The 26,077-nt window shown below is 43.6% G+C and overlaps 1 protein-coding gene across 1 annotated transcript in view; it reads right to left on the bottom strand.

Moving 5' to 3' along the window:
• LOC135216473 (ATP-binding cassette sub-family D member 2-like) overlaps nt 1-25,185 on the bottom strand; it is a gene marked incomplete in the record, with an annotated part of 122,290 nt that extends 97,105 nt beyond the window's left edge. The window contains 5 exon segments of the mRNA XM_064251842.1: nt 9,918-10,027; nt 18,353-18,527; nt 21,982-22,248; nt 23,748-23,819; nt 24,997-25,185. Coding sequence (XP_064107912.1) covers nt 9,918-10,027; nt 18,353-18,527; nt 21,982-22,248; nt 23,748-23,819; nt 24,997-25,185 — 813 coding nt within the window.
• Nucleotides 25,186-26,077: the final 892 nt, after the last annotated feature.

The following is a 26,077-nucleotide window of genomic DNA, read 5'->3' as shown; positions in this document are numbered from 1 at the left end:
CCCTCACCTGATCATCTCATTTTTATTTCTTCCTTCTTCTCTCTCTCTCTCTCTCTCGCTCTCTCTCTGCCAAAGGACTGATAGATAAGACAAATAGATAATTAGTTCAGCCCCTCTCTCTCTCTCTCTGTTGGGGGAGTAATGCCTGCATTGTATCTTTTGCGGTGCACCGCAGGCAATACTTGAAGGTTTTTGCAGTGTTCCTTCACCCCTGAGCTGCAACCTCTTTTAAACCTACTTTACATCCATTCTAACCACCTTGCCATCCCGCTCTCTCAATTATGTATTTCATCTGTAACTGCGAGGATTTTCTCCTGTTACATCTAAAATTTTTTTTTTCAAAATAATATATATATATATATATATATATATATATATATATATATATATATATATATATATATAGCACATAGACATTAGATTAGTGTAAGGAGCTGACAACTACCTCATGGTCAGAACAGAGGCTTTGAAACCTCTTTAAATGCTAATGCAGGGCCGATGCTTGCAGGTTTCAAAAAACTAGGATTGGAGGGATCCCGGGCAACTGGGGATGCAGAAATGGAGTGTTGCTATTGTGCACTGTTAACCTCACTCCTTTGTGTAATGAATGACCACCCCTTTAACCACTACCTAGTGAGTAAAGGGTAAACTGCTCTGAGGTTGTAGAGAGCTTGTGTGTCTTGTTGGAGTCCTAGTCAACTAAAAACCCCAGATGAGTTTCTGTACCATTGATTGTGGGACTTCCTGTCTGTGGGGTCTGCTGGTTAGGCCATTGTGGCCCTTCCTTAAGGATTTTCATTGCTGGAGAAGCATTCAGGTAATAAGATTCTGGCTGTTCATGGCTGTTGAATATTCAGTAATTTAAGGGATGCTGCAGTTCACTCCTGGTGAAAAATCATTTGCTTAGACAAATTGTGTTGCTCAGTTGGGAGCTGCGACACGTTTGGGATCGTCTAACAATAGGGATACCGTATGTTAGTGTGGCAGCAATAAAAGGTATGCTGGCGACAAACTATGGAAAACTCTCCATGGATAAGTGGATGCAGTGACTGTGGGAGTACTCAACAACCCCCCCCCTTTTTTTTTCAACTGGTCACATTAGAAAGCATATTGAATTAAAGCTCAGATAGAAATATTAAAGCCAAGACACAAACAGAGATGAACCCAAGAAAAGTTAAAATTAAAGCACACGTGTGAAATCCAATGTAAACAAGTGGTGCATAGACTACAGAGGCACGTGCATCACAGCTCATTTGTCTCAGTGTCTGTCTCTTTTTTTCAGCAAGAACAGGAGATAGTTATACTGAAGAGGGAAGTAGAAGACATATTTGGAAGGAGGAAAATTACTGGGAAACCATTTTAACAAAAACCTCAAAACACCTCAGGGAACTGAGCATTTAAGGGAAGAGGTCAGAAAGCTCCCAGAATTTGGTTAGTAATAGCACTCCACGAAACAGTGAAAATATGGGAAACGAATAAAGCCACTGACGAAAAAAGGGAAAACAGAAAATTCCCTTAGAGTGGCACAGTTTAATGCACAATCTATTTGGAACAAAGTAGATCTCTTCACAGCATTGATAGCAAGTGAATAATTAGACATAATAGGTATCACAGAAACATGGGTAAAAGAGGCAACAAGAGACTTCCTAGGAGAGATGGAGGGGAGATGCAGCGAACTGGATGGCAGAGATGATGTCACGGCAGCAAACTATGACTACACAGACGAGTGAGGAAGCGCAGTGGAGACGACTGGGAGCGACATCACCGATGGAAGTGACATCATAAGCGGCAATGACGTCACGGCTTCCCCTCGATCCGAATGGGAAGCAGACACCACTGGCAGAGGGATATAAAATGACTGATCCCGTGACGTCACTAGCAGGGCTGAAGCCACGGCTTCCCTCTGACTCGAAGAAGAGGCAATCGTCACTGGAAGAGCAATACAAAATGGCATGATGCCAGGAGGAGGGGGAGGGCCTGGACAGCATGAGGAGGGGGGTAGCGAGCATCCATGAAGTGCATCAGCAAACCCTCCAAGGACGGTGGACCCCGTAGACCAAATGTACCCCAAAGTGCCGCCATTTCGGATGCCTCTGACTCTGAAATAAAAGACAATGATGAAAACGCCACCTCCCTCTCGGGAATCAAATTAACTCCCAAAGAAGAAGAGGCAACATGACATAAATCAGCCTGAGGGCCTCCCAATACTCCCAATGATGAATCAATGGAAGAAAAGGAGGGGGACACAGGCACAACACTAGTATGGGTTCTGACAGCAGCAGGAGACGAAGCATCAGTAAGAGGAGAAGAAAAACCCTCCCACGAAGGAAGAGTAGAAACCCTACGATGCTCCCTCTTACTATAAAATAACTTCCACTGCTCTCTAGGCCACACACGGCATTACATGCAGGGATTTGTTAATGTACAAACGTTAGAGCATCACCAACTACAGGTGACGTGGGGCTCAGTCGCAGCCTAAGCCAAAAAACGAGAACACAAAAAACCTGGAGTTCCAGGGCACACACACGTTGACGAGGCCGAGATGGAGCAGAGGAAGCCATAATAACAGCACACACACACATACACACTACAACACAAGCAAAACAGGCAATGAACCAGGTAAAGGCCGAGAGAGGTCAACCACAACTCTCATCCAGGCGGTTAAGAAAAGATAACGCGGTAGTGTAGATGCGCGGTACTTGACCACTCTTCACCCGTTATACGCACGCATTGCCAGATCTCACAAGATTCCTTGCTTTCATCTGTGATTTAACCAGATTCAGCTAGGCGCTAGAAATTATCCTATTGTTAAGACTGGAGGTTTGTTCACATATGAACAATAGCAGGATATAAACTGTTCAAAAAAGACAGACCTAATAAAAAAGGTGGAGGCGTTACATTATATATCAAGGACCACCTCAGTCCAATAGCGTAAAATTACAGCCAAGCAAGAAGTAAGTGACATCAATATAAGGTGTCTAGGGAAGAAGCTAACTCTAATACTAGTGTACAGACCTCCCCACCAACCATAAATGTCCGACGAGGAGCTGTATGCAATACTAGGACAAGAAATAAACAATAAACTCTGCATAATATATAATGGGAAATTTCAATGCAGCAGTACACTGGGACAAACTTAGAAGGAAAGAGACTTCTGGAATCTGTCAAACATGAATTCCTCCACCAATGGAGAGCTAAGTCTTCTAAAGCCAGACCGGCAGAGTCTGGCTTCGACCATGAGGCTTTCGCCACTCTTCTCATGCAGATGACCGAAGTAGTGGACTCGAGACTTCAATTGATGTCCACGCAACTCGCCTCGGGTCTAGAGACATCCGGACAGTCCATCATGTCTCTGACCCAGAGATTACAAGCCCAGGAGGAATTGGTGACTGGATTTCTCCAGTCCGGAAACACACCGCAGTCCTTTGCGGTGCCGGACGCATCCAAGCTTCCGCCATTCGAAAATGGCAACCTATGGCGGTTGGCTCTACATGCTCTGTTTTCAGAGGGCAAGCTTACAATTGAAGGTTGCAGCACCCGACCCGTGGAAGACTATGAGTTCTTCCCACTGGGCCTACAATTCCCCTACCCGGGCTACGCTAGACTAGCCGAGGAATCGTTGGTCAGGGTAGAAAAGGTCCCGAAAGACAGTTATCTACCCTAGGGATCAGGCTCAGTCGGCATGGGTCCGCACCTTTACGGAATGGGAGTGCGTCAACACCAAGTTGACACCCCACAAAGGTTGCTATACCATGTTTGTAGCGCTGGAGGACGTCCCAACTCCTTGCACATCAAAGATTGCAGAACTGACACTGCAAGCCGGAATGGAAGACAAGCCCATGCCTCAGGTAAAAGAGACAGAGGCTACCTCTTTGCTCTTTCCCGGAGATCTGGAGTGTTGGGCTGGTGCTCCGGCAACGTTCACGGTAGGCAAACTCGACCCGGAGTGTGCCTCCACACAATTCAGTGAACGTTTGCCTAGAATTCCGGACTCCATGATTAAGGCGGAATTCGAAGCAAGATGCAGGCTGAGCAGGTCAATTAACTCAGTCACCACTGCAGAGTTGATGGCTACTGTCTTTGCAGATGAGCCTCTATTCCGGGTCCTGACGAAGTCGCTGCTGCAGGCTTTTCAATCGGACCTGTATGATTTCATAGTGGCTAGACGAGTCTGCAGGAAGCATGTCTTTGCTAATGTCTCCATCAGGCATGAGCCGAACAAGCTCATAAAGGTGTTGATCTGGGGTGCCAACCTCTCGCCTGAGGACGTGGTTAACAGCATCCTCAGCGAGGCAGCTAGAGCTAACCAGAACCTTCGTGTCCGCTGGGGACTTCCCTTCAAAAGAAAGTTCGAGACCCCCAAGCCACAATCCAAAAGTAGGAAGAGGCCTAGGAAGTATCAGCCTTTCCAGACCTCTCAGTCTCAGGCAGTGGTACAATCAGTTCCTGTCTCCCAGATCAGCAAGCCTTCGACATCTAAGGCACAGCCACAACAGCAGTTTGTTCTGCTGCAGAGTCAACCGACTCAACAGCCTTCGAGTTCGGCTGCCCTTGTAACTTCCCCAGCTTTCAACGCCTCCTTTGAAACACAAGGGGCGTTTCGAGGCTTTAATAGACACGCAAGGGGTAGCAGAGCAAGAGGTGCTTTCCGGCAGAGAGCTGGCTCTAGAGGCAGAGGCTTCAGAGGAGGCAGCGAAAGTAAGACCTCAACCAGTCAATGAGTCTCTGCAGGTGGGCGGGAGATTGTACCTCTCCCGGGACCATTGGACCTTCAGTACGTGGGCCCACAGTATTGTATCAAAAGGTCTAGGGTGGAAATGGAAGAAAGCGCCTCCTCCACCAGTCAGTTTTCATCAGATTCCAACGACAGACCTTCTAGACTATGCCAAAGACCTTCTTCAAAAGAATGCAATAAAAAAAGTCAGTCACCTGAAATTTCAAGGACGTTTGTTCAGTGTACCGAAGAAGGACTCGGACAAACGAAGAGTGATTCTGGACTTGTTCCGTCTCAACTCATACATTCAATGCGACAAGTTCCGCGTGCTAACCGTGGGGTCGTCACCACCTCTATCGATCTTACAGACACTATCATGTACCGATAGCAAGAAACTTCTCTCCATACCTAGGCTTCAAACTAGGAAAACAAGCTTACTTGTTCAGAGTCATGCCGTTCGGGCTCAATATAGCACCCAGAATATTCACCAAACTAGGAGAGACAGTAGTACAGGAACTAAGAGCTCAGGGGGTAATGCTGGTAGCTTACCTAGACGACTGGCTCGTCTGGACAACCAGGAATGTCAAAAGGCAACAGCCAAAGTAATAAAATTCCTAGACTACCTGGGTTTCCAGATAAACAAGGAAAAGTCCCGTCTCACTCCGGCGTCTCGCTTTCAATGGTTGGGAATTCAATGGGACCTTACCACACACAAACTATCTCTTCCGCCAAAGAAATGCTGAGATATAGCAAAAGCTACGAGACAGTTCCTCAAGAACAAACGGGCTTTTTGTCGTACCCAAGAGAGAATCTTAGGTTCACTTCAGTTTGCTTCAATAACAGATGTTCTGTTGAAAGCCAGACTGAAGGATATCAATCGGGTTTGGCGGAAAAGAGCCAACAACAAGTTCAGAGACAAAATCTCCATGATTCCGCCAATATTAAGGAAAAGACTCCGCCCATGGACAGAAGTCCGGAGTCTTTCCAAATCAGTGCCACTACAATTTCCCCCGCCGTCTCTGATAGTCCACACGGACGCCTCTCTGAGCGGATGGGGGGCTACTCCCAGTACAAGAAGGTTCAAGGAACGTGGTCGAAAACATTCCACCAGTTCCACATCAACATACTAGAGGCAATGGCCATTCTTCTGACCAGGAACATTCATATCAGACTAGTTTCGGACAGCACAGTGATAGTTCATTGCATAAACAGAGGGGGCTCGAAGTCGAGCCAAATAAATCATGTGATGATTGCAATATTTTCGTTGGCAATGAAACATCATTGGCACCTGTCAGTTACTCACCTGGCAGGAGTACGGAATGTCATTGCAGACTCACTATCCAGAACAACTCCGCTGGAGTCGGAGTGGTCCTTGGACACAAAATCATTCCACTGGATTTGCCAACAAATCCTGGGCCTTCAGGTAGACCTGTTCGCCACGGAGTCCCATCACAAACTTCCGTGTTATGTGGCTCCCAATCTGGATCCTCTGGCTCACACCACAGATGCGATGTCCATAGACAGGAACAATTGGCAGAAGATTTACCTATTTCCGCCAATAAACCTCTTGCTGAAAGTCCTACACAAACTCAGATCTTTCAGAGGACAGGTAGCATTGGTAGCACCCAACTGGCCGAAGAGCAATTGGTTTCCTCTTCTACTAGAGTTGAAACTCCATCCCAGACGGATTCCCAACCCAAAACTGACTCAAATAGTACAAACTCGGACTGTGTCAGCTTCCTCAAGAATTCTGAATGCCCTAACTTTATGGATTTCATGAAGTTGCGGCACAGAAGGATGCTAGCACTGACCCGCTAAACATCCTGTTCGTGGAGTCAGACAAAAGAGAATCAACACTCAGGCAGTATGATTCAGCAGTAAGGAAGCTAGCCAACTTTCTAAAAGAATCAGATGTCCAAAAGATGACTATGAATCTGGCAATTTCATTTTTTAGAACTCTGTTCAAAAAAGGCCTAGCTGCTAGTACCATTACTACGTCTAAATCTGCCTTGAGGAAGATATTTCAGTTTGGTTTTATTATTGATTAAACAGATTCGTACTTCTCGTCTATCCCTAGAGCATGTGCTCGTCTGAGAATGGTGGACCATCCTCACAAGGTCTCCTGGCTTCAGATACTGATAACGAATCATGCTCATATATAACCCTTCTCAGGAAAACATTATTTTTAATGAGTCTGGCCTCAGGCACCAGAATATCTGAACTGTCGGCTCTCTCTAGAGAACCAAATCATATTGAGGAGAAGTTCTGCTCTCTCCAGATCGGAAATCCTTAGCAAAGAATGAAGACCCACAAAACAGGTGGTCTCCATGGAAGATTGTCCCTCTTCCACAGGACCCATCATTATGTCCTATTGTTACATTAAAATCTTATCTGGGCAGAACTTCTAAAAGGTCTTCAGGTCCTCTTTTTATGAGAGAGAAAGGTGGAACCATTTCCTTGAAGGCAATCAGACAACAAATTCTTTATTTTATTAAACAAGCCAATCCGGATTCAGTCCTTCATGTCCATGATATCTGGGGCAGTGGCTACCTCAGTTAATTATTTTCATCATATGAACTTCGAGGATCTTAAAAAATATACGGGTTGGAAATCCCTGACAGTATTTAAATGCCACTATCTGAAAAATTTAGAGGCCCTTAAATATTCGGCAGTGGCTGCAGGGAGCATTGTCTCCCCTGATACGGCCTAGTTATGTAACTCGATATCTGTATTCTATTATTTTGCTATTAATTATCATTTGGTACTCACTCTCACCTACCTGCCTCGCTTGTAATCCCTGCCTTTCTGCCTTGTGTTTCGGACTGGATTGCTCATCAACCCACTCCTGTACATGTACATAGTTCATTATTATATTTGTTTTTATGTTCATTACCTGTTGTTTTTTCCCAGGATAGTATGGATTTGGTCATATTAGGTGCTTTTTTACCATTTGTAATTTGCTATTCTTACAGTGGTTATTAAAACAATAATTTTAAGAAAATTTTTATTTTCCTTTCATAAAAATTTTTGTTTACCAAGCTTGTATGGTCAATTCTCTGCTACTATTTCACCAGCCGAAACCCGAAAAGGGATTTTGACAAAGGAAAAATCTATTTCTGGGGGAAGACCTGTGTCGCCTGGTGAACCCATCCCTCTCTTTTCCTTTTTCCCACCCTTTAGCTGGCCCAAGCTTGGGTGCGTATTTCAGGAATGAGGGTTTCTGGCAGAGGTAGTAGTAGCGAGCGGAAGGTAGACATTGTAACGGCACCTCTCTAGAGAGGGATTTTGAGAGAGGAGACTTCTAATTGGCAAAGTATTTGTGGTAGTGGCTTCCACTCGCCCCTGTGCTATACCCACACCCTATGAGGGTGAGCGAGCTGGGGGTAGTAACTCCAGCATTCCATATGGCTTTTTTCTCCGGTATATTTAGCAGTTATTTATACCTAGAAATGAGTGCTATAGGGACAATTCACCGGGCAACACAGGTCTCCCCCCAGAAATAGATTTTTCCCTTGTCAAAATCCCTTTTTAAGTACCCTTTTTAAATCTGAAGTTATTAACAGTGTTTTGTCAAGCTGCACGATACTTTAGTGTAAACATAAAATCTAATATGCAATCTCATTTAGAATCTAGAAGGAAGTTTTTTCTATTGCCTTGATATGCTTAAAACTAATATCACTATTATACATTTTGCAAATCTTCTCAGCCAGAATTACTAGATTCAAGACCTTTGTTTTACTAAAAGCTTATAGCCAGTATTCAGTCTCCAAATGGCCGTCATTGCAATCTTTCTAACTGACTTAAGAGGAGTAGTATCTTTAGATATGCTATGTACCTGCAGACCCACAGATATACTGTACAGCAATCAATATAGCCTAATGTCCCCTGGTCTTAACCTAATTGGGAAGGTGGGGCTAAGGTACTCATTGTGTGTAAATTCCCATTAGTCAACTTCACTTTTCATGTGCCTGCCATAATGCTAACAACTTAACAAAAGGCCTCAAAATGGTTCCAACTAAAGTGCCAAATAAATTTTAAAATAATTATACCTCTCACAACTTTTCTCTAATTCTCATCACTCCATTTAAAGTAATTTAAGTGATTCAATAATTGCATCTCAGCAGGTGAATACATATTACTAGCCTGTTTCAAGATCCTTCCTGCTGCCCATAAACATGGAATGACAAAGTTATTGCATATCCTTTCTGGAAAACTTTCACCCTTGCATCAGTTAACAATAGAGGTAGGTAATTCAGGAAAAGTGATTCAAATTAATTAGGTAATGAGAGGTTAAATAGTCTGGTATTGTGAATAATTACAAAAGTAGTATTAGTGTTGGGAAAATCTAACATGCTCAGATTAGTATTTCCCCTTTTTTTCCTATGGTTCATGAACTTGATTACTGCCAATGCTTCACATATATGATAAAAAGAATAACTTCACTTCATTTACACACAAACTTTGACTTACAAAATGCAAGGTGAGCATAACTAAGCAAATCTTATGAAACTTCCATTAGCATAATAAACAAAGAAGACATTCTTGATTACTATGGTTCTTGGTTCTTCACAGCTCTAAATCTTAAAGGCACACTAGACAGGGACTGGCTAAGTTAAAGTGCAGCTCAGGAGCATTAGTCCACTAGTTCAGCTTGCACCTACCAATGTGGTTCTATTCAACACAAGCTCTAGCTTTTGATCCTGAAAATCAATTCTTTATGAACATTAACATTCAAGGATACTTAATCCAAAATTTTATTTCTATTACAACAGGGCTCCATCTAAAATAAATTAAGGTCAAATATTAACTCCAGAATGCTTGGGAAGATGACCCTTAATTAAAATAATTGGCCACTGCTGCTACCCTACTCTACTAGTACGTATGTATCTGTAACTTAGATGATGCAACACAAAATAAAACTACTCAATGACCCACAACCTTAAGTACAATATTTTTATTGTTAGGCTCAAAGGTCTGGATAAACTAATCCTTTATAATAATAATAATAATTAACCACAGAAAGTGACTGAACTTTGAGGAGAGAGAGAGAGGGAAATACTGTAGAGCTTTTCACGATCTGGATCTCCCACATTTCAACTGGAAATACAGTACAGTACTGTAATTCCAAAGCCACAGTACAAAGCAAAATGGAAAATTACAATACAGCATTAATAATAATATAATACTATAATATGTACCATACCTTATATGATGTCATAAGACGTTCTACAGCATCAGCACCAGATGCAAGCATGTTTTTGGCAGTTGTAAAATACTGTGTTCGGTCAGAAACACCACCATCTGATTCTTCAGCTGTTGGTGAAAAAATTAAAATTATACACATGACACATTCAAAATATGTAGAGAAACTATATAAGGTGTACTTCTCATAACAGTATTGTGATAAAAGTCAATCTTCATGAGGGACATCCTACACTCAAATGTAAAATCTTTCATCAATATTACTCTTGAATAATACTCATCTAAACATTCTTTCAGTCCACTGAATGATTTTTTTCATATAACTTTCTGGGCTCAGCTCGTGTCGGCCTATGAAAGGATCCTTAATATCATTCTTTCTAGGTAAAATTAATCTAAAATTACCAGAGAAAAACAAAATTAAGAAAATGTCAGTAAAACTGGACCATCGCTCACTCTTTAAAAGAAGTGTCGGTGATGAGAATAGGGTGGGGCGAGTGGGAACACTACCACGAGACATTCACCAATTAGACCTTCCAATCAAAATCCCCACTAGAGAGAGCTGATACCAACGGGCGATGCGGCCGCTACTACTACTACTAGGGGACGCCACGGACAGCAGCGCCCCTAGCGGTCATCCTTAATTATTAGCGCTAAGCGTCGTACGCATTTTCTTGCTTGTGTACTATTATCTGGATTTACCTCCTTCTCCATTATGGAACGTGCTGCCATCGCAACGGCTAAGTTAAGTGCCTCATAAGTAGTGTTTTACCGTATTTTAGTCTTCCAGGAACCAGTATTTTCCTTCTAATAGGTCATATACGGTTTCCCGGTCGACTCGTGGCGGCGCCATGCTGCCTCCTTAAGAATTCCCGGTCTTCCATACTGGGACTTCCTTATACTTATGGGTCTTACTTATATCACCCGTTTCATCGTTTTTTACATCGCCTTTTTAGCTAGGTTAGCCCATTTACCAATTCTCTTAGTTTGGTATTTAGGGCTATTCTGTGTTCTAGCCCAGCATCCCGGCTCTTGCTCTTCATCGGCTATCGCTGGCTCCGAGTAGGCTTCTGTTCCTCGGAACAGTTTGCCTCCTCCTGGGCCTTTTTTCTTTTTTTTCTTTCTACTAAAAGTGTCTTTTCCATCTTTACGATGTAATTTTAGTTCTATTTAGGGTGTTTAGGCTAGCCTAGTGCATTCCCATGTATTGGTACAGCCTGGTTCACGTGGCCCTTCCACGGTTGTGTTGCTATCGCGGCTTAGGCCACTTGCGGTCACGTGTTCCATCGCACCTTACCCTTCCCCTTCCCTCCCTACCAGGTATAGGGAGGGGTCTGGGGGACCCCTTGGTTGCCATGACAACCTCAGTTGCCTTCCTCCCTCCTTCTCTGAGGAGGCCAGGGGTTCTTCCCAGCTGGGGTATAGGGCGACCACTTGTTTCGGGTACCGGGTCACCGAGCGGGTAGTTGTTGGGACAGGGAGGGGTAGGCCACCCCCCCCCTCTCTCTCCCGCCGTGTTACGCGAGAACCCTCCCCCCCCAGTTGCTCAGCCCACCTTTCCCCCACTATAACGAACGGAGCCTTCCGCCGCAGCCGGGGCACCTTTGGTTATAGCTTACTGGCTCCGCCAGCGGGCGGGGTGGTCACTACTAGTGGTCTATTGCTTGCCTACTATATCCTTCCCTTTCTTTTTTCCCCGCTACCGGAAGGGAAGCTTGCTTCTTACCCGGGCACTCTTCTAGTAGACGGGGGGGAAAGGTTTGATATTTATTTCGTTATTTTTAAGGATATACCCTAATTTTACGATGAATTCCTAGATTTATAATTGTATGTATACCACCTCCGCCGTTTTCCGTCGTGGTTTCAATTTTCACCACCACACCTGGTTGGATTCTATCGCTTGTCTCCGGCGTAGCCTTGGACAACTCCAACCATCTTGCTACCACACGTATTATGGCGGGGCTCTGGTTTAATCTAACTTTCTCGCTCCGGCATCAGCGGAGCAATTGTTAGGCTGTAAGTGTTCTCCTGATACTTATGTATCTTTCCACTTACAGGCTACCAACTGTCAGGTCCTTGGGTGCAATGCGACGTTATACGACCCCTGCGCCCACGATGAGTGCAGGTCTCACGCCCCGTGTGCCACGCCTTACAACGACATGATCGTCTGGCACCCGGAAGCCTGCGCCATCTGTTACGACCTGGTCAGTCAGCTGGTGGAGGGGGTAAGTCGATTTTAGACTTTTTTATCGTATTACTAACAACACTTAGTCATAAGCTTGTTAACCCCACCCCGCCATTAGAAGCTTCATTTCGCCTTCTCTTTCAGGCTGCCGGTGTGAGGGAAGTCGCCCTAGCAACCCTGAAAGCTTGGGTGGGCGGCTTCGGGAAGAACGCCGCCAAGGGCCAGCCTTACATCTTGGACAAGAAGCTGGCCGTTCAGATCTTCCCCGGTGGCAAGTCAACAGGGTATGTTGACCCCATATCTGCAGCCCCTCTCATAGCCTCCATCCAGCAGGAGATGCAGCAGTCTTTCGGGGCCGTGGCCACGCAGGAGACGGTCCCGGACGTCGCAACCTTGGACCTTAATATTGAGCCTATGGCGGTAGGTGCTGAGGATTTGTTGGTTGAGGTAGGTGTGTCGGGTGCCCAAGGTCTTTCCTTGGGCGCTCCTGGATCTTCTCCTGTCCCTTCTTCTACTGCTTCTTTCCAAGGCTTTTTGGGATCTGAGATCCCTACCCGCTCTCCCGCTCTCTCTGTACCCCCAAAGGTGAAGGGACAGAGAGAACCGAAGACCCCTTGTTAAGACGACTTCTAAAAAAGTCGTCGTCGTCTTCTGACGCGGTGAAAGCTAAGCCGAGCTCTTCCTATTCAAAGAGCTCTAGAAGCAAGGCTTCTAAGGAGAAGGCTCGCGCTCCCGCTGAGCCAATGCCTTCTCCGGCCTCCACCGCATCCACTCGGCAACGCCGGTTGGAGTAGCGGGACCTAGCACCTTTGATCCCACTGCTTTCTCAGCAGTGGTGATGCAACAGGTAGGAGAGATGGTTGGGCTCACAGGTCTCCGCCCCTCGGAACCAAGTTCGAACAGATGTTCGCACAACTGACGAGCACTTTGACTCAGTCGGGCCAGTCCATCCAAGATCTCTCTAACAGAGTTAGAGAGAACGAGGACCGAGTAGCTGGGCTTGCTCAGGCTCCTCATCCAGTCTCCCCAGTAGCAAGTGCTGGTATTCTCCAGCTACCACCTTATGAGTCGCTACCAGCCTTCTCCATGGAGAACCCATGGAGAGTGGCCGCTTACGCTCCATTCAAGGACGGTATGATCTCTGTCCCGGAGTGTGGAACTCGAAGGATTGAGGACTTCGAGTTTTTATCCTCCGGGATTGACGCAGCCTTTCATTGGATATGCTAGGCTGACCGTAGCGGCAATCACTAGGGAGGACAAGATCTCCAGGGAGAACGTTCTCTATAGTAGAGATCACGCTCAACGCGAATGGGTTCACTGCCTTGAGGACTGGGAGTGTACCAACACTAAGCTCCAGGCTTTCAAGAGTCCTTTTACTATTTTTGCGACGGAGGAGGAGGCTTCTCTTCCGTTCGCTACAAAAATAGTGGAAGCGACTCTTCAGGCAGTCCTCAAGGATGAGCCCATGCCACAACTGAGGGAAGCAGAGTCTACTTCTCCGCTCTTCCCAGCTTTCGGAGAATTGTGGGAGAACTTGCCTGCCACTTTCACGCTTGGTAAGCTCAAACCGGACTGTGCTATGGACCAGTTTGGCGAAAAGCTCCCATGGCTGCCTGATTCCTTGATTCAGGCAGAGTTCGACGCTCGAACTAGGTTTGGCAGGTCCCTCAATTCTCTGATTATCACAGAGATGGCTGCTCTTTCGTATGGCACAGAACCTTTATTTAAGATTCTGGCCAAGTCCCAGCTTCAAACGGTTCAGACGGATGCTTTCGACTTCTTCCAAGCTAGGAGGAATTGCCGAAAGCACGTTCTGCAGGAATGCACTATTAGGCACGAACCTAATAGACTCCTGGCTTCCAGCATGTGGGGAGCGGACCTCTTCCAGAGTCCACTGTAAATGAGTACACCACCGAGGCCGCTAGGCTCAACCAGAGCCTTAGAGCTAGATGGGGTATCTCCTCTAAGAGGAAACAAGAATCCGCCCCCACTGCTGGTAAGAAACTAAAGAAGTCTGGTAAAAGGTTCCAGCCTTACCAAAAACACCAGCAACAGCAGCAATTCGTTCAGGCCGTCCCGGTTACCCAACAGGGACAACCTTCAACATCGAAGCAGACCCAGCCCATCCTCCTGCTGTCTCCTCAGTCACAACCCTCGACCTCCTACGCACTCTCGCCGCCGGCTTCAACCCTATGTATGAAGGTCAGGCTTACCCTCCCTTTAATAGGCAATCGAGAGGTAACAGAGGCGAGAGGCCACTTTCACCAGCGTGGCACAGGAGGGCGGCAAGGAGTAGGCAGTTCAGAGGAGGGCGTGGAGGTCAACCCGCCCATCAACAATGAGGCTCCCCAGGTAGGAGGGAGGCTGTTCCTCTTCCGTCACAGGTGGGGGTTCAGCAATTGGGCACAGAGCATAGTGTCCAAGGGATTGGGTTGGAGTTGGATCAAAGATCCCCCTCCAATCAAATCATTCCATCAAGTACCATCAAAGGAATTGACAGATTATGCGGAGGAACTCCTTCAGAAAGGAGCTATTGCGAGAGTCAAGCATCTAAAATTTCAAGGTCGCTTATTCAGCGTGCCAAAGAAAGGCTCAACAAAAAGAAGGGTAATCTTAGAACTTGTCAAGGCTAAACTCATTTCATTCGTTGCGACAAGTTCAAAATGCTTACCCTCTCGCAGGTAAGGACCTTACTTCCTCGTGGAGCCATCACATGCTCCATCGATCTTACAGACACATACTATCATATCCCTATAGCCAGACACTTCCGCCCATTCCTAGGATTCAGGCTAGGAAATCAGACATTCTCATTCAAAGTGATGCCCTTCGGTCTGAATGTAGCCCCCAGGGTATTCACGAAAATAGCAGAAGTAGTGGTGCAACAATTGAGAACTCAGGGAATAATGATAGCAGCATACCTCGACGATTGGTTGATCTGGGCACCAACAGTCGAGGAATGTCTCAAAGCCACGAAAAAGGTAGTTCAATTTCTGGAACATCTGGGGTTCCAGATAAACAAAACGAAATCCAGACTTACTCGGAGTCTCGTTTTCAGTGGCTAGGAATCCAATGGGATTTGTCTTCCCACAATCTGTCAATTCCAGTGGCCAAACGGAAAGAGATAGCCAAGTCTGTCAGACAATTTCTCAAATGCAAGCAAACATCAAGGAGAAGCCAGGAAAGAATCCTAGGTTCCCTTCAGTTTGCTTCAGTGACAGATATTCTCCTGAAAGCAAGGCTGAAAGATATAAATCGAGTTTGGCGATCGAGAGCAAACGCCAAATCTCGAGACAAGTTGTCAGTAATTCCACAGATCCTTCGCAATCAACTCCGTCCATGGACAAAAGTAAAGAACCTGGCCAAGCGGGTACCCCTTCAATATCCCCTTCCAGTGTTAACCATTCACACGGATGCCTCCCTGTCCGGGTGGGGGGGATATTCTCAATTCAAACAAGTTCAGGGGACTTGGTCAGTTCAATTCCGCCAGCTCCACATAAACGTTCTGGAAGCAATGGCAGTATTTCTTACCCTGAAGAGACTTCTTCCCCCGGAAAAGTCTCATCTAAGACTAGTTTTGGACAGTGCAGTGGTAGTTCATTGCATCAACAGAGGAGGGTCCAAATCCAAACATGTGAACCATGTCATGATAGCCATCTTTGCACTAGCAAACAAACACAAATGGCATCTGTCCGCCACTCACCTGGCGGGGGTAAGAAATGTGATAGCAGACGCCTTGTCCCGGTCGGTCCCTCTGGAATCAGAATGGTCCCTAGACGACGGGTCATTCCAGTGGATAGGCCGGAGAGTTCCAGGTCTCCAAGTAGATCTCTTCGCCTCACAAGCGAACCACAAGCTCCCTTGCTATGTGGCCCCCAACCTGGACCCTCTGGCTTATGCCACGGACGCCCTGTCGTTAGATTGGAATCAGTGGAGAAAAATTTATGTTTTTCCTCCAGTGAATCTTCTCTTGAAAGTCTTGAGCAAGCTGAGGACTTTCAAGGGACTAGTAGCCCTGATTGCTCCAGACTGGCCCAAGAGCAACTGGTATCCTCTGCTTCTGGAATTGGGTCTCCGACCTCAACGGATTCCCAATCCCAAGCTGTCACAATCAGTACAAATGAGGACTGTGTTCGCTTCCTCAGGAATTCTTCAGACCCTAACTTTATGGATTTCATGAAGTTTGCGGCTAATAAAGATGCTAACATTGATCCACAAAACATCCTCTTCCTAGAATCAGATAAGAGAGTCAACTATTAGACAATATGACTCAGCTGTTAAAAAATTTGCATCCTTCCTGAAAGAATCAAACACTACAACCATGACAGTTAATTTAGCTATATCCTTTTTCAGATCCTTGTTTGAAAAAGGTTTAGCAGCTAGCACTATTACTACTCATAAATCGGCTTTGAAGAAGATCTTTCAGTTAGGTTTCCAGATAGATCTGACTGAATCTTATTTTACGTCTATCCCTAAAGCCTGTGCTAGACTTAGACCTTCTCAAAGGCCTACTACAGTCTCATGGTTCTTAAATGATGTCCTCAAACTAGCATCAGATACTGACAACTCGTCTTGTACATTCATAATGCTTCTTAGAAAGACATTATTCTTATTAAGCCTAGCTTCAGGAGCTAGAATTTCAGAACAGTCGGCTCTATCCAGAGATGCGGGTCATGTGGAATTCCTCCCCTCAGGAGAAGTTCTGCTTGCTCCGGATCGTAGTTTTTTGGCTAAAAATGAGGATCCTCTTGCAAGGTGGGCTCCTTGGTAAGTCATCCCACTTCCGCAAGACCCTTCTCTCTGCCCAGTATCAACTTTAAGAGCCTTTCTATCTCGTACATCCTCAAGATCCTCAGGTTCTCTCTTCATGAGAGAAAAAGGTGGTACTTTATCAGTAAAAGGTATTAGACAACAAATCCTTTACTTCATTAAACAAGCCAATCCTGATTCATTTCCAAAAGCACATGACATCAGGGGAGTAGCCACCTCAATTAATTACTTTCAACATATGAACTTTGAGGATCTTAAAAAGTATACTGGATGGAAATCTCCGACAGTCTTTAAACGTCACTGTCTAAAGTCCTTGGAATCTTTAAAATTTTCTGCAGTAGCAGCGGGAAACATTGTTTCCCCTGATACTGTATAGTAGTCGTAGTATAGATCCAGGTCTCCTCTCTACCTACCTCGTCCAACATGCCTCACCCTATCGCCATGCTACTCGGATATTCTAGCCTAGCCGCTGAGATCATATTAGTGGATTGTCCTTATTTTTTGCTAGGGACATCCACACTATGTACTGATAATGTACTTCAGTGTACCTACCTTATTTTTATGCTAGGGTAAGACACAACGTGTTTGTATATTTTGTAAATACGTTATCTAAGTGAATTCTTATTTTGTTAAATTACACTGCATTATTGTATTTTTACTATGTTTACTATAATTTTAAAGTACTTTTACATTACTAACTTTCTTTTATGTCATTGTTTAAAATAAGTTAGCCTTAAGTACTTAGTTTATATGCTGTAATAACTGATTTACTTATATTATATCCCTCCTTTTTACAACTGATTTTCATTTGTCTTTTTTTCCCATCTTGTCTGTTTCTCTGGTACTCTTTCATAGGCCGACACGAGCTGAGCCCAGAAAAGGGATTTTGACGTAGGAAAAATCTATTTCTGGGTGATTGGCTCGTGTCGCCCTATGAAACCCACCCTGTATTGATTGCCCCCCCCTGCAGGACAAGATGTTCATAGATTAAGGATGACCGCTAGGGGCGCTGCTGTCCGTGGCGTCCCCTAGTAGTAGTAGTAGCGGCCGCATCGCCCGTTGGTATCAGCTCTCTCTAGTGGGGATTTTGATTGGAAGGTCTAATTGGTGAATGTCTCGTGGTAGTGTTCCCACTCGCCCCTATTCTCATACCGACACTTCTTTTAAAGAGTGAGCGAGTCAGTTTTACTGACATTTTCTTAATTTTGTTTTTCTCTGGTAATTTTAGATTAATTTTACCTAGAAAGAATGATATTAAGGATCCTTTCATAGGGCGACACGAGCCAATCACCCAGAAATAGATTTTTCCTACGTCAAAATCCCTTTTTTCCCCTCTCATTCATATACAAATTCCAAAATAGGTACATATACTGTAATGGTAATGATCTTTGTTACTGTGATGCTTATACAGTACTAGTTTCCCATTAAATAACACAAACTAATTCTAGGAAAAATGGAATAAATCTCATTGACATCAGATAACTTACCTTCGTTTTTAGTTGAGGTCAAAAGAGGAATGGCCACCATTACCATTCCAGCTCCTGACCATACATACTTCATCAAGAACTGTTCTAACATTATGTACCATAATCTTTTATTAAAGATGGCTTTCATCTGACTCACAAGAGATGTGTATGCTTGCTGAAGAATACCAAGCTCAACCTGGAAATGCAACAGTTCATTTTAAAATCCAACATTCATATCAACAATCATGTTTACCTACACACTAACAGTTAAAGAATAAAAATCAAGATAAACATCTTTCATTATAGTAAATGTACTGTCACTAATAAGCCATAAATCTGCATGTGACACATACAGCACTAGTATATGTAAATAAAACCAACAGAAATAAGAAAATAAAAGACTAGGTGCAAAGCACTTTGCATATTGCAGACACATCTTCAGGGTACAAAGTAAAATGAAAATTTTTTTTATAAAAAAAGTAAAACTAAACTAAACAAAGATTGAAGCCATACACATCTTGTGGGTACAAAATAAAATAAAAAGAAGACATAGAAATACTTTATAAACTACATACTCATACTACCAGGGCATAAGCCCAGGTTGTTGTTGTTGCTGTTTTCGATTAAGCTGACATTATGCCAGCAAGGGCTCTTGCTCGTAGAGCAGCCTGTAATGAAGCCCAGGTCTAAATGCATGTTAAAGGATTTTATGTTTTTTTTGTTAGTTTATTCTTATGATAATGGTCTTAATTTAACTTACCTCTAACATTTTTCAATGATCTGTTGCTTCTTAATATATCCATAACAACATCTGAAGAAGAAAAACGATGCTGGGTGGAACATTTCATGAATAAGATATGAGGAGGGATAAACTGATAGATCGCACTCAAGATGACCAGGATGTCCTTATAAATAAATTCACAGTTTCTCTGATATAGCATCAATAATAAAGAATCCGAGAAGAAGGAAAATGCAAGGCTATGATGGAATCAGTGCATAGATGATTTTAACTGAAACTGAAATGACACTTCATATAGTACTAACTAGACTACATTGCAGAATATGGAACGATAAAACAATACCCCATTATACTGGGAACTGGGAGTCATAGCAAAGGTAGCAAAGGCACAAAAGAAGGATGACCTCAATGAATGTGGTAACTATAGAGGCACTGTGCTTGCAACAGTTGTACTTGAAAATATTCAGTACATATGCTTACTGTCAATAGGCTGGAAAGAGCACTTACAGCTATACAAGTTTGATTTAGAAAATTCAAGATTTGTACAGATCAAAATATTGTGTTTGTGTTCAGACAAACACTTAATAGCAGTATGTATATGGAATACGATATTTTTATGGTAAAAGGAGATTTTACATATGCTTACCAAGTAATACATAACTGTACTTTTACTATCTGTCAGCAGCTAGAATTTTGAAAATTCTTGGTAGTGCTATTTTGTTTGGCTAGGCAACCCACCCCGCCCACTATCAGGGTAGAGAGGAACCAACCCAGCAAAGAAAATCAGTTGTTTATGCCTCTTTGTGAGGGGAGGCGGGAGGGCTTTACTTATGTAATTACTTGGTAGGTATACAGTGGACCCCGTATTCACGTTTTCCTGATTCACGGATTTCTCTCAGGAACATTTCCCTGCATTATTCACAGAAAATTCACCTATTATGTACTGGTATTTTTCTATGAGAAATATCTAGAAATTCCTAGTTTTTTTTATCAATTTCAACATAAAATGCACTTTTTGTGATAAAACTATTAAAAAACCAAGTATAAAAATTGTTAGTGGGTTTTTCTTCAGTTTTAACTAAAAAAATAGGCAGTTTTCATCATTTTTAGGGGTTCCAACTATTCACAGATTCTAACTATTTGGGGGGGTCTGGTATGCATCCCCCGCAAATACGGGGGACCACTGTATCTTGCATAAAATCTCATTTTATCATAAAAATATAATTTTTATGTATGCAACTTGCCAAGTAATTACATACATAGCTGAATCCCACATAGTAGGTGGTGGGATACATGGATACACTAGTTCTCAAATCATATTAAGGAAAGAAATTAAAAAACAAAAAAGTTGCTTGCATTTAGTTGAAAATGGTTGTTGGTTCCTTACTGTTAAGAGAACTGCTACAGATAATTATCGCGTCTGGATGGTGCTCATCTTAACTCATAGAGACATGGCATTATAGCCAGGTATTGTCTCCTACTACAATGGGATCCATTGCAGCCAAGGAAATGTCTGTGGCCAGCAAGGTCTAAAAACACAAGGCCCCTGCCCAGGGCTCAGTACCATAACACATTGAAAAAAACCAGAGTAAACAAAAGTACTAGTCGTCAAAACCAAACAATAAAAACTAACACCCACCCATTAAAAAGAACTAGTGGGTACTCCAAGTTACTAGTACCCCAAGGTTTCCCTTGTGACTTAACAACCTTCATCAAGTCAAAGAGAACAAAGGGTAGGAAGAAAGGACTTTCTATATACCTCCTCCACCCAACACCATGCCAGCAACTATAAACTGACCCAAAGTACTGCAATTCTTGTAAACAGTCTCAATATCATGCAGGTAATGGGAAAGAAACACTGACTTGCATTTCCAATATGAAGCTTTAACTATCGACATCAGAGAGAGGTTATGTTTAAAAGAGAATGAAGTACCAACAGCTCTCACTTCATGTGCTTTCACTCATGGAATTAAGGTCAGTTTCATTAATCTGTGAGTGAGCTTCTACTATGAAGTTCCTCAGAAAAAATGCCAGGGCATTTTTGGAAAGAGGTCGTGAAGTGTTTTTAACTGAACACTACAGAAGTTCGGAAGTATCACAAATCTTCTCAGTACGATGAAGATAATACTTCAAGGCTCTGACTAGACCTGGTCCTACTAAGTCTGTAAGATTTTTAATCGTGAAAGAACAAGGCCATGGCATGGAGGGCAACTCGTTCTTCACCAGAAAACCTAGGGTGAATGAACATACAGCATTTCCCTGGAAAAAACCGACCTTTTTATCCATTGCTTAACATGGCTCTGTATCCTTTAATGGTGGACGTAGACAAACCCCCTTGAAAATCTCAAGTAGCATTGCAAGAAATCCATATTTCCATAGACATTTTAGAAGAAGAGATATTATTTCTCCTACACCAGGGCCAAAAGACTGCCCAGTTTGCCTGATACACTTTACTTGACGACTATCTTCTGCATTGTGCAATAGCTTTTGCAGCTGGGCTTAAAAAAGCCTTTGGCCTGCAGGAGTCTCCTGACAGTCTGAATGCAGTTAGAGCAAGAAAGTACAGTCTTTGGTGATACTGTCTGTTACCCATGTGAGAGGATCTGGAGCTGGTGGGCAATAAAGGGGGAGGCAATGGTTCATGGCAGTAGAAAAAGGGTCCAGAACTGGTCAGCCCCACAATTTCCAGAGATCAAGACAACCTAGAGGATCTAACATCCACTCTGTGGGGAGAACTTGTTTTCGGTGGCTCAGTTTGTATGCCAATACAGTGAGCTTCCCTTGGATGAACCTTGTTAGAATCGTTGTATGATTCTGATGCGCCCACAAGAGCAGGGTGAACACCTGGGGAGCTGTTGATAGGCTGAAGCACAGTGCTCTGAGTTGGAAAATTTTTTTCTAGAAAACAAACCTCAGGAATTTTATCAAGTCTTGGTGAATAGGGATATGGAAGTACGCATCTTCCATATCGATTGAGATAATCCAGTCTCCTTGATGAACTGAAGACAATACTGTCCAATTCATTTCTATTTTGAACTTTGTTTTCAACACGAACAAGTTCAAGGTGCTCACACCCAGAACTGGCCTCCAGGCCCCCAAGGCCTTGGGGACCAAGAACAGTCAGCTGTGAAAAACACGGGAGTGGGGGTCCTCTGCTACTTTTATGGTCCCCTCTTTTCTAAAAGGGATGAAACTTCTTGAGTAAGACCTAAGAATTTCTCTGAGTTGGCAGAGTATGCTGTTAAAGCTACCAGTGAACTGGTCAAGGGAGGGTTTAAATTGAAGGGGATGGAGTATCCTTCTTTTAGAATCTTTATAACCCATGGTTCTGCCCCTCTCACTTCCCAACTCCACCATAATGAAGAATTCTTGCTCCTACTGGAGTATGGAGTACTTGCTACGCACTTTTTAACAGGAGGTTTTAACAAAGATGACTTCTTGATTGCTCTGGGAGTAAAGCAGACATTCCCTTGAGTTCTGGGGAAACTTCTTTGCTTACCTCTGCCAAAAAAAAGGGCTGATATTGTATGGAAAAAAAAGCACGAACTTTAAGGGCAGCCATTTCTCTAGGACGCTTTGCAGACTGCACCAAAAGATCTTGCATGGGTTTCTTCTGAAGATCAGAAGAAATCTTCAGAACTGTAGTCTTTGGATACAGGTGTTTATTGTCTACAGACAAGAAAAAAGAAGTGGTTCTCTGAGAGCAGGTCACTCCTCTGGTTGTAAAGGAGCACCAAAGCTACATCTTCTTGAGTATTCCTAAAGTGAAAAGGGATGCTAATTCCTGGGAACTGTCCCTAATGCCATCATCAAGACATGTAATTACTCCTAACAAGTCTGAGACCGCATCGTCAGGAACAGAAGAACACTTTAATTTTATGAGCTAATGCTCCTTCAGACCAATCCAGGAAGCTCATGACGTTAAAGACATGGAAAGTGTTTTTCAACAGATGGTCTAGCTCTGAATTTGAGAACATAATCTTGGTCGAGTTGAAAGCAGACCTCCTGGAGGAGTCAATCACACTGGAGAAGTCTCCCTGGGAGGAAGCAGAAACTCCCAGGGCAACAGTTTTCCCTGTCGTGTACGAAAGATACCTCGTACTAGACAGCCTGGAATGAGGGAAACAAAGTTGACTTTTCCTTGCTCTCTCTTATACAAGAGCCACCCGTCCACTTCTTTCTAAGCCTCCTTGGAGGACAAGGAAAGTATCAAGTTAAGAGGTCTTGAGTCACCCTCTACCTGGTTATCCATCTGGTGAGTAGAATCTGGGGACACTGGAGCAGCTAGTGGAAAGAAACCAAGGAAATTTGCTAACAAATAGAGAAGTAATGAAACATATGCTGTAGGAGGAGTTTACTTTTCTGGTTCCTCTTCTTCCTCCTCTGAAGAGACAGGAGAAAAGTTGGATGGGAGTTGAGAAGGCACTGTGGTTTTTTAAACAAACCCAAAATACTATCTAGTTTCCACTATTGAAGGGTGAACTATTGAAGGGTCAACAGCAGATGAACCTTGAAGTCCTGAAGGTTGTGGAGGCACTGCAGGAGCTGCAACTGCAGAGAAACAGGAGGTGCTGCAAATGAGTTTATCTGACTCCATAGGTCTTTCTGAGACTTTACAGGTAGTCCACAGTTATTAGTAATCTGGTTTTATGGTGCTTGTCTAATGTCAAAAATTACCAAAAACTGGCAATTATCAACGCATTTCTGCACTGATTTCTGGTTATCTGCACCAATAACAGAGTACTGGCCCTGAAACATAACTAACAGAGGTGCCATTAACCAGTTATCAGTGTCAAAATCTGGTTATCCATAAATAGCCACTTTCAGTTATTGGCAATTTTTGCTTATCATCAAGCCATCGGAATGAAACCCTTGCCAATAACCAAGGACTGCCTTCACTCAAAACAGGAGAAAACTGACAAAAATCAATACTAGGAGGTTCAAGAATTGAAGTGAGCTGATGCACCAATGGGAGCTGAGGCGCCAAAGGGAGCTCATGCAGCAGTAAGAGTTCCTGCGCTGATGGGTGCTCTGTTGACAATGAAAGCTCATGAGATATTAGATCTGAAGAGAGCACATGCACCAATGGGCGCTCTGGCACCGATGGGCACCTTGAAGTCTGCGAGAGACTGGAAGCCAAAGAGTGCACAGGCGCCAACAGACGCTCAGGCACAGGGCACTTCCTTGGTATAGAAGGAAGATCAGCAGGCACTGGAGAATTGGACACTGAAGGGAGCACAGGCACCACCTCTCGAGCAGACACCATCACTATGCACCAGCAAAAACTTGGGAACCGAACGTACAGCTCTGGCAAGGGAGGAGCAGGAGGAGACGTATCCAACGCCAACAGATGCTCAGATACTTTCCTTGGTGTAGGAACACCCACTGGTGCGACATTAGATCGCTCTAGAGAGAATTTTCTCAAGGAGGAAGAACATCTCCTGGAGGAAGAACATCTCCTAGAGGAAGAAGGTTTCTCTGGCGCAAACTGTCCTTCCACAAAAGGAACGTCCAGGGAGAATCGCTCGGGACTGTCCCAGAAACTATATGATGTGCGTTGCTCTAATAAGGGAAGATCACTAACCTTCTTGGAAGGTGCAGGAGAGTGCGAATCCATCCTCGCTTGCCTTTTCAATGGATGAGATTCATTAGCAATACACCATTGGTGCCTAGGAGTCGATTCCTCCCAGCTCAAAACACTAGAGGGACCCCATTGACCTCCCTTGGGCTTCCAGTAGGACTCCTCCCAGGTTTAGGGAAGAATGCCAGGACTTTGCCTAGGAGGATCAGTGGGATGAGCGGCCAACTCTTCCACTACACTAGCACTTGCACTATCATCAACTTTACCTACCTAGTCCATGGGAACTTGAACTGAAACTTCTGATTGTTCCATGGCCTGCTACATCAACAACAATTTCATATCTACTTGCAATTCAAGGCTGGCAACAGGATTGAGTTTGGATGCAGGGGAGCCAGGGTTAGGATCGGGTTGTACAGTTTGAGACATTGGGATAGGTGTAACACATGGAGAATGAGAAATAGAGACATCAACGTCAACCTGACTAGCTAAGGATTTCCTACCACTAGCCCTATAGGCTGCTTTCCTCTTCTTCATACGAGTCTTTGAATTCAAGTCTTCCACACCTTATCTTCCCAAGTCTCACATTCATTACAAGTTACCTAAGGTGAACAAACTTAACCCAGATAACTAGAACAAATGGATAGAACAAATGGAATGCGGGTCAAAACAAGGTTTAATTAACCTAGTAATTGCAACCTTTGCTACAATACCTAATGCTTTGAGCACTGATATCAGACATCGCTGACAATGCTAATGTAAACAAAGTGTAAGTAAATAGTTGCGAAAACAAAGTCAAAATCTGTAATTCTGAATTCCTGACAAAAACTAATTTATGCCGAATTGGCTACCACAAGGCAAGAAACTTCAGATATTAACAACTGAGAAGTTCTACCAAATCCAAAATTCTGCTGCTGCTAACCACTGCTATGGTCATCAGCCAGCAGAAACAACTGATTTTCTTTGCTGGGTTGGTTCCTCTCTAACCCAATAGTGGGTGGGGTGGGTCGCCTAGCCAAACAAAATAGCGCTACAGCAAATTTTCAAAATTTTAGCTTCCAATGGATAATGAAGCTATGGCTATGTCATAATTACTTGGTTAATTATGCAAGTTGCATTTAAAAAATAAAAAATTCCCTTCTTTGCACCACCATGGCATAATTTTTACTGAAATGATCCATAATAAAATAGATGCGAAGTTAATGATGACAGGATCTGGTCAAATTAATTTGGAGTAAATAATGATGTGCTATGATTAAAAGCTACTTCAATTATGCAGTTTTCCCTTCTCAAAGATTTTGTAATAAAAGACGAAGTGCTTGATGATAAAGGTTTACATTGCAGTAAAAACAGTCTTATCAGACTTAGAATATGAGGATGCTTTGATCAGCTAAACAACACAGGATTTACAAAGCTTGTTTAATTGAAT

This window comes from Macrobrachium nipponense, chromosome 6 (assembly GCF_015104395.2).
Source record: "Macrobrachium nipponense isolate FS-2020 chromosome 6, ASM1510439v2, whole genome shotgun sequence".
NCBI classification, from domain to species: domain Eukaryota; kingdom Metazoa; phylum Arthropoda; class Malacostraca; order Decapoda; family Palaemonidae; genus Macrobrachium; species Macrobrachium nipponense.
Note: the sequence above shows the minus strand (reverse complement) of the source record. Positions and strands in the feature narration are given on the sequence as shown.